This window comes from Malaya genurostris, chromosome 1, assembly GCF_030247185.1.
Source record: "Malaya genurostris strain Urasoe2022 chromosome 1, Malgen_1.1, whole genome shotgun sequence".
In the NCBI taxonomy this organism is placed as follows: Eukaryota; Metazoa; Arthropoda; class Insecta; order Diptera; family Culicidae; genus Malaya; species Malaya genurostris.
In genome coordinates this window covers 153,436,043-153,445,541 of record NC_080570.1, presented here as the reverse complement: position 1 = coordinate 153,445,541, position 9,499 = coordinate 153,436,043, and the positions used below count along the sequence as shown (strand labels likewise).

Genomic DNA, 9,499 nt, shown 5'->3' with positions numbered 1-9,499 from the left:
CGAAAAAATACTTGGAAAACTGCTCGAATTGCTGCCTAGAAACTGTTCTATGAATTGCTTGAAAATCTGACCGATAAACTCACAAGCCGAAAACGTATTTTCAAAAAAAAAAAAAAAAAACTCGAAATGACAGTACGCAAAATTGCACTAGAAAGCTGCCTGAAAAATGATTGGGAAAATTGCTCCAGAAGAATGCCCGAAAAACTGCTCGATAAAACTTGTAGAAAAACCACTTTAGAAAACTGCTCGCAAAAACTTCGAAAAGCTGATCAGAAACTGCTCGATAAATTACTAGAAAATTTACTCGATAAACTGTGAATTCGAAAGTCACCAATTAGTAAAATTTAGTAGCAGGCATTTCACTACCCCGTGAATTTACTTTCATTTTAAAGTACTGCTCGAAACGATATCACGAGAAACTGCTATGGAAAACTTTTCGAAAAACTATCCAAAAACTGGTAACAAAATTTAGAAACCCACTCGAGCAACTGCACGAGAATTATTTGCAAAACTGCACGTAAAAAACTTGTTGAAAAGTTGAAAACTTCCGAATTTGAAGTCGGGTTAAATTAAATAAAACTTAACAGTAATTATTACACTACCCTTAACCTATTTTTCAATTTAAAAAAGTGCTCGAAAAGACAGTACTCAACAGCTCAGATCGAGACACTACTCAAGAAACTGCTCAAAAATTAGTCGATAAACTGTTCCAAAAGACAACACGAGAAGTTACTGAAAACAACTGATTGAAAATCTACCCGAGAAACTTATGAATTGGGCAAAAACCTGTTTAACTGCTTTCAAAACTTATCAAAAAAGGGTGAACTGTTCGGAAAACTATTAGAAAAGCAGCTCAGAAAGATGAACCACTCAAAAAACTGCTCTTAACCCTACTCGTAAAACTTCTCGAACAAATTCTTCGAAAAACTGCTTTAAATCTTCAATAAACTCAACAAAATTCTCTACAAGCTGCTCGAAAGAACTCCTCTGATGGCTGCCCAGAAATTGCGCGATAAATTGCTTGAAAATCTGCCTGATAAGCTCGGAATTGATGAATTTCAATCAGCAGTAATTTCACTACTTCATAAACTAGCTCTGATTTTGCACTTTCGAGCAGAAATGCAATATTCTGACGGTGTTTCATTGCCATTTTTGCTCGAAAGTTTAAACTCAGAGCAATCCACGCCACCAGTGTTTTTCAATGAAAAACGCCATAAAAAACTGCGCAAAACTACAGTGGAAAACTCGAGAAAACTACTTGAAAAATGATTCAGAAATTGTTCGAAAAACTTGAAAACCCCCGAAAAAACTCTGAAAAACTGCTCTACTTCTAAACTACTTTAAAACTTATTACTGCTGCACGAAAAACTATTTGAAAAACTGCTCCATGAAACTCTTCGATAAGCTTCCCAGAAACTGTTCGATAAATTGCTTGAAAATCTGTTCGCTTCCATTTTCAAAAAAAAAAAACTATTTAAAGTCACTTATTAACAGGGTCAGAGTTTAAAGTGACATTCCGAGTAAAGGATTATTCACACATTTCAGTTCCGTAACGGTTCAGTGAAAGTACCTTCAGTCCGCCGTCAGTGTTCTTTTTTTGTCGGAACCCTTCCGTTTTGTTTCCGTGCTTCTTCCGTTCCGGCACAGCAAAGGCAGGGACATACCGACTTAAGTGGAAATAAAAAATATCGGCGACGACGAATTTGAGTTTGCCGGACGGACGCTACACTGACGGCGAGCTGCACTGAAACGGCACGGTGCCGGATAGGTGTGAATGCACGCATAGAAAACAAATGAAATAGTATCAGTATCCGTGCACGGTGTCGTGCCGGCACTGAACCGAACCTGATATGTGTGAATAGTCCTTAAACTGTTCTAAAAACTATTTGAAAAACTGTTCGAAAAAAGAGCATAGAAAACTGTTCGAAAAATTGCTCAGCAAAAAGGCTCGGAAAAACTTAAAAAATCTGCTCGATAAACCGTTTTAAAAATTCGATAAATTCGGAAAACTGTTCGATAGACTACTTGAAAAACTGCACGAAAAAAATCTTCGAAAAACTGACCAGAAACTGCTCGATAAATTGCTTTATACCGTTCTGCCTTTCTCATATAGAAAGGTTATGCAATCCCTGTGAAAACCGACTTTTGAACCGAGGCCCGCAGGGCCGAGTGTCATATACCATTCGACTCAGTTCGTCGAGTACGCAAAATGTCTGTATGTGTATGTGTGTATGTAACGTTTTTTTTGCACTAACTTTTCTCGGAGATGGCTAAACCGATTTTCACAAACTTAGATTCAAATGAAAGGTCTTGTGGTCCCATACAAAATTCCTGAATATTGTTTGGATCCGACTTCCGGTTCCGGAAACATAGGGTAAAGTGTGTTAAAAATTTTATACCATCACTGAAAAGGGTGAAAAACCGTAAAAAGTTTTCTAAATCGACCTCAAATCTTCTCCAATTAATAGTTTTTATCAGTAGACGGTCAAACAAACCGATTTCGAATATTTTTTTTATGAATCGAAGAAAATTATTTTGAAGAATACCACAGTATTATATATGATGCACAGTTAAAATTTTTATGTAATTTCACATTCATTTTCATGCACATATTTGGAGCACGGAAATAAATGTAAAATTCAATCATTCAACGAATTTGCATGAATTGAGATTGTGTTCTTGTAAAATTCAACTGAATTTAATTTTCAACGAAATAATGTTTTATTGCTTTTACTGTATATTAACATTTCAGTTTAATTTTACTCTCATGTAATATGTATATCGATGTGTGTGTATGCATGAATAATAAATTAATGCATTAGCCAGGCATTGAAATAAATACACAAATACAGAAAAATTAATGGACTTTAATTGCTTTTGTTCTCAGGGAATAATAAATGACATTACATTATTCAATAGCTTCTTCAAAGGCTACATCGAAATTAGATATATCTGCAATAACTTTTCTCACTCTTCTCTGTCTTTGACCTATTCGACTTGCAGTAGACTTTGATGCAACGAAAGTAATTATTTTAAAAAAATATTCCTGTAGTAGCTCCAAAAATTTGGAAACAGATTTAGCATACATAAAATTATGAACAAAATAGATGGTAAAAAGATCCTCCATTCCTGTTAGTATATCCTCCGCTCCCTCTGAAAGACGCACATCATTTGCATAGCAATAAAACATTGTTTTGTCATATCCAACATCTAAAATGATACAACATAAAACATATTATGATCATCATCTTCACATTCAAACAGATATAGAATAAAGGTAAAGTAATAAGGAGAACATTTGTATGAAACTAGTTCCTACGTTCTACTCACCAACAGCTGCCAGTACCGGTCCAGGATTATCTACGATGATATCATCAATACGGCTGCCAATCTACGGTACAAAAAAATTAATTCAGAAACATGGATTAGACAATTATGAACAACGTTTACTTCTTTGTGGATGATTATTTCGCTGAAACTCTCTCCTACAAGCGAGCATAAAAACTGAAGAATGTCATAATCGGACGATTTTTCACTCAAATGCGAATTCTTATTTTTAACAAGTGAGTATTGGATGATTTTTTCTTTTTTCATCAAAAAATACCTCCGGAAATCATTAACGTTAACTCCAGTTGCCTTTTCGAAATGAAAATTGAGTAACATCCTACGTCGAAGAACGGGAAGCTGTGATAGCATTACAATTGTCTCGACTTTCTCGTCCAATTTGTATCTTACGTAAGCCTGTGATTGTAGTAGAAAATCGTTCGTCATTAAATTTGGCTCATCTCGGGATAACTTCGACAGAATATGCTTTTCACATATATTGGATGTTTTCTCCCAATATTCCTTGCGTGTTCCTGCTCGAGAATTTCGCTTTTTCTTCAAATTCATTACGATATCCGAAATTGATGCCCGACAGCTTTTAAATCGATTTAAATAATTATTGCGATTGATCATTTTGTATTTTAACTCAACGTAACCTTGTCCGGCTCCAAAACCATCATCATCCGTGTAATCTAAAGCCGGGAATTTTTCAAAAATTTGACGTGACACAGTTTCCATAGTCTCAGCTCGGATCATTGAGTCTATCATACGGAGCTGGTCAACCACAGCATTCGTTAATGCGGTCAAATCAGTCTTGGTAACACGGATGGATGCGGGAATGAATATACCTGGATTATTTATTTTAAATTCTTGCAAAGATCGTAAACGATCTAAAAGTCGGTCACTGATTTTGTTCCAATTAATATTAAAACACCGAAATTTCATCTCTGTTGAAGCGTGTTTTTTACCACTTTTCTGAAGATGTACACCATCCGAAGAGTTACATTTTTTGTTGGAATTTGGAGATTGATTTTCTATATCGTTACTGGCCCTGCAAATCTGTCTGGTTAAATTTTCATAGCGTTGATCACAAGGTCGAAAAAACTCTGCTCTCACTGCTGTTGGTACATTTCCAGTCACCAGCACATGCTGCTCCGTCGCATCAACAGTTCGCTCGATTATATTTGATGAGAAATCTTCAATACTATCAGAAGTGTCCTCCTCACTATCAACATTTGAATTTGATTTGTTCTGTACAGCAACTTGAAATTTATCTTCTGTGAATTCTACGGTGATCATCTCGGCATCGTCCATTATATTTTCTGCTTGTGTCATTCCAGTATTCGACGTGACAGAAGCGATTAAGGGTATTTCTTCCTCAGGCAAACCTGATTGATCTTGGGATGAGCCCATGAAAACTGATCCTGTATAAGATGAAAGCAGAATTTTTATTTCGTACTGTATTTTAAGGAATAAGTGGCTTTTGTGAAAGTTCTGATTTTTTGAAATGCTTGCAATGCAAATGAATTTTTGCGGAAATAAAAATTTTTGGTTAACTTTCATGTATCTATAGAAAATAATTTTACACGTACCCGAATCGTATTTGCTGCAAAAGCGAACATCACATTTACTTGTGGTTATGAGCCGATCACAATATGCTTCCAAATGTTTTTGACTACAGCTATGCAGAGTTACCATATTCGCAGATTTTTCTGTAAAACCACAGTTTTTTTTTCGCCTATTTTGCCACACATATTTCATCAAAATTTACAGATTTTACAGATTTTTATTATTATTTCATAAAAAAGGCAGATTTTCAAAAAGTGTTTCACAGATTATGATTGAGCATATGCAACACACATGGTACACAGATTTTTCAAGTTGAAACACAGATTTTAAAATGGCAACTCTGCTGCTATGTTTATAGCATCTTCACACAGGGATGCCATGAGAATCTATCGAAATTTTCTCCTGAAATCTGTCTAAAAAATCCTTTCTTTGCGTTTACTGTTGTGAATAACTTTCAGCGAGTGCTGAACTTTTTAGAATTCCTTTTCAAAGTGTATGTCATCTGGCTTATTGGTTATTTTAAAAAAGCGACATGTGTAACGAAATCAATTGGAAAATGGTGGTTTTACAGAAAATCGTTTAATATGGCAACACATTTACTTACACGATAATTGAACGTTAGATAGTAATGTGAATAAGCAACCCAAAAATAATTAGAGCCGATTAATTTGGATTATTATTACAATGCTTTAGCAGAGCAGAATACTGTGCAAAACAAAGTATTACATTTTCAATGCCAAACTGTAACATAAAAACAGTGGTACCCATAAAATGAATAGGTATGCAACGAAAATTTTGTAGATAATACAAAACAAAAAGTTTGTAGATAATAAAAAATTAGATAATAGAATTATTACTAGAAAATACGAAGGAATTACGAATAAATTAAACTAAACGGGGATACGTTTGTTCCAGTTTCAGTTCTATTGTAAATCTCCCATATAAAACATCCGCGGTTTGGCATGAATAAAAAGCAAGTTCGAACATGTAGTTATGCTGCTTTCGAATTTGAGCGTTTACTGCATGCCGTATCGCCACGGAGCCAGAAAAACTGGAATAAGTATGAACAAAGTAAGAAACGTACTTACTGCCTCAAAATCACTTTGTTTAATTTTTCTACTTCAATTTATCAGTAAACACACGAGTAGCAATTTCTGGAGCTACCTACCGAAAAATTGCAGTAAATACTACATGTTCGAAAGTTGTTATGTAGTAAAGCCTCTGATTTTGACAGGAACATGATCCACATGTAGCATTTACTACCGAAATTCGAGCTTGCTAAGTTTTATTCATACGATCCACTATATAGTAGTTCCATTTCAGCGAAAGTAAATGAAATTGTACTCACTTTAGACTAATATATAACAAGCGTGTAACATTTCATTCTCATGACATTTTTGCAGAGATGCCAGGTGTACAAATTATATGCGTTTCACGGATTTCTAATATGTTGCAGATTTCCTAAATTGTACTTCTCTAAAGCTTTTTTGAAAGTGAAGACAGACAAACACAGATTCCTCAAATTTCAAATACTACTTGTAAAAACGTACTTGATATTCGTACTTACAAGAGTGTATCGTACGGGACCTAGTATTTTCTTCACGAATTTTCTGGCAAACACAGATTTTAAAATAAACGATCTGGTATCTCTGCATTTTCGTATATATTACAGTTTAGGTTACCAACTCCAGGGATGGCAGGTTCACAGATTAATCTGTGATTATCACAGATGATGACCCCAAAAAGTCTTCAATTTGCTCGGGAAATCCGAGATGAAATAAATTTCCGACAGGACGTTTGGAAGTAGCGAGACCTTTTTTTGCTTACCAAAATGATTCCGATCAGATTTTGCACAGACTGGTTTTGCAATAACAAATTAAAAAAAAGAACCTGACATCCCTGACCAATACCGCTTTCGCATTGCAATTTTTTTGAACGAAATATGAAATCAAGATACAAATTAAGATTTACTCAGGAGTAAGGTAAGATTTTTTGTGAATTTTATTCATTCGGACGAATGAAAAACAATGATGTCGAAGTTAATTGATCAAAACATTGATATTTTAGGCATTGCAATGGACTTATCCTCAGTAGTTGCGATTTACAACAAAGAAGCAAATACCAAATATTGTGCACATTAGGCGAAACCAACAGTTTCTAGCTTCACGACAAAATATGCTTTCTGGAACTTATTGAAAAGATATGGATAAGGATTACATTTTTTTTGCCAGAATAGGTCGTATGTAGGTATTGGACAATCTATCCATCGCTCTGTAACGATGTGTGAAATGATAATTACGAGATGATTATTGGGTACTGAAATTTTTGACAATAAATATTTATGTCTTAACGATGGAAATTTGTTTGTAAGTTATAAGTATTGTGTATTTACGGCAAACAAGGAAAGGATTATATACTACTTTATTGTGTATTCTCGAATTTGAGTTTTTTAATATTTAAATACAGGAAACTCAATAATAGAGTTAGTATTACCACCACAGTAAAAAATAGTGAGAGCTTACGATTCGTTCGTATGGAAATCAACACAGATATAAATTTTCAACGTACCTGAAATTTCTAAAGCTGATTGTTGTTTCGTTTGTGGCTGAAAGTTTGGTATCCAAGCTTCATCTTCCTCAGTTACCATTAACAGCTGAGTTTCGAAGGCGGCTAATGCTAAGTCAGAGATGATTTTACATCCATCAGCTTCTATGTATATAGTTTCAAAATGTTTGCCTAATGTAATTGATGCTAATAAATAAATAAGAAAAACAAACAATGAAGAGTTTAAGTAGAATTGGAAAATACATGGCAATTCTTACCTTGTTCTAATAAACTGGAGACGCTGGAAAGAGCCGGTAGGGCCATTCTGTTGAACCGAGACGCGTCGCATATTTTGTAAATTTTAATATTGGTCGCCATTCTGTATTTTTTTTTGAAGTTTTTAATATCAGGTGCTCAAACCAAAGGAATCGCATGCTGAATGAATAAATAAAGCCTTTTATTTTCAAGAAACGATTTCAAAGGAGTTCGGTCGACAAAATCCTTAATATTTTTAGCAACAACTAGCAGTGGATTTAAATTGATTTCCAGAGTTCCTTTGTCGGGAGATTGGAGAACGGAATGTTTTAGTCCAAAAACAAAAACTTGTTCAGTGTATTTGTTGAAAATCAACAGCTGAATTTGAACCACATAGAATTTTTCACCATACTCATCATGTTCGAGGAATATGAAATCATTTTTCTCATAATCGTGTCCACAATATGATGCTTTTTCGGCATAGAGTGACTCTAGGTCTAGGAGGCAAAATTTCCGTAATTCCGATTGCATTACCTCAGGGAGGTCTTTATACGTTTCTACAAACTTTGATACCAAAAAATGCCTTTCAAAACGAGCATTTTCTTGTGTTAGTAGAGCTTGGTAAAACTGATGTTGCTCCGCACAGAACTTCACGACGTTTTTGAAATTAAGAGTGCTTCGTAGAGCTCGCTTAAAAAAACAATGTTTTCTTTCACAAAATAAAGTGCAGAAGGACATAAGAGGTCCAAGTCTCGATATGATCCAAGGATAGTGGGTGGTGAAATGATGTTTAGGTCTAAGTGGAGTATCAAAGTGATGAGTTCGAAGTTCAATGTATTCCGTTATTAGTGATCGTAGCAGGTGAATTTGATTTTGAGATACAACTGGTGTAGTGATAATGTCTGTGATGTTTTTAATCAGCAACAGCATATGTATTATCGGGTCGTTATAATCAATTGATTTATTTATAAACAAAAATGGAAAAATTTGAACAATGTGCCAGATATCACAAGCCTTTGCTTTTATGTTTCTGGATTTTCTAGTAAAGTCAATGGCAATTTTCGTGTCCAGTTTCAATTTATGACAAACTTCGTTCATTCTACCTTGAATGTACAAAGGAGATATATGTTTCTCTTTGCAGATGCGTTTCAGTATTAAAAATAGATCATTGTTAATCCATCCTTCAAATAAGTCGTGAGCTATACACGGAGCGGCTCCTAGATCAAACATTTTGAAGTGTTGCAATTCATCAAATATACATTCTGATTTTATTCCTCGGAAAGGTATACAACTTGCATTGTTTGTGATCATCTGAATGTCATGTTTATGCGTTTCAGGATTCCTAATTTCTGCCTTATTCAAGCTATCAATTTTAAACGACTTGTGATCAATATAACAAGTTCTACAGAAGTGAGAGCTTGTTGAAAAATTCTCTACAAGACCTCCTATTTGATGTGCTCCCAAGTTATCATTCATTGTAGTAAATATTGAACCTCGTATAGTTTCAGGAAATCCACCACCATGTACAACAATCCCGTTTTCTTCCAGTATTTTAATATCTTCAACGAGTCGTCGAAATATGCAATTCGAACCGAAATAAGAAAAATCCTTATTTTTGCAAAGAAGTATTAGTTGCACATTTTCGGTTTTACATCGTAAATGTGAATCAATGTTTCCAATTATCATGTAAACGCATAATAATTTATATCGGCCAGTGGCGTTGCCAATAGCATTAACAACCATCTCAGCAGCATCTTGATATAAAAAAAGATTTAATGTCTTATCGGAGAAAAATGAACTGGTTTTA

General features: G+C 34.5%; 2 protein-coding genes across 5 annotated transcripts in view; one reads left to right on the top strand and one right to left on the bottom strand.

Moving 5' to 3' along the window:
• Window positions 1-9,499, top strand: part of LOC131426236 (uncharacterized) — a 38,427-nt gene that overhangs the window by 18,836 nt on the left and 10,092 nt on the right. The window lies entirely within an intron of this gene.
• On the bottom strand, window positions 2,808-8,555 carry LOC131426235 (uncharacterized). The gene is made up of 5 exons (XM_058588812.1): window positions 7,716-8,555; window positions 7,462-7,644; window positions 3,451-4,748; window positions 3,331-3,391; window positions 2,808-3,210 (listed from the first exon to the last, which is right to left on the bottom strand). Exons 1-5 carry the CDS (start codon window positions 7,813-7,815, stop codon window positions 2,909-2,911), a joined length of 1,944 nt encoding a protein of 647 aa, XP_058444795.1. The 5' UTR covers window positions 7,816-8,555; the 3' UTR covers window positions 2,808-2,908.

What these genes read in the sequence shown, in the direction of transcription:
- LOC131426235 (XM_058588812.1), bottom strand. Translation starts at nt 7,815, where the DNA reads ATGGCGACCAATATTAAAATTTACAAAATATGCGACGCGTCTCGGTTC. An exon ending in ATCAGCTTTAGAAATTTCAG is followed by an intron (nt 4,749 to 7,461) that starts GTACGTTGAAAA and finishes CATCTTATACAG; the next exon opens with GATCAGTTTTCATGGGCTCA. An exon ending in AAATAATCATCCACAAAGAA is followed by an intron (nt 3,392 to 3,450) that starts GTAAACGTTGTT and finishes TTTGTACCGTAG; the next exon opens with ATTGGCAGCCGTATTGATGA.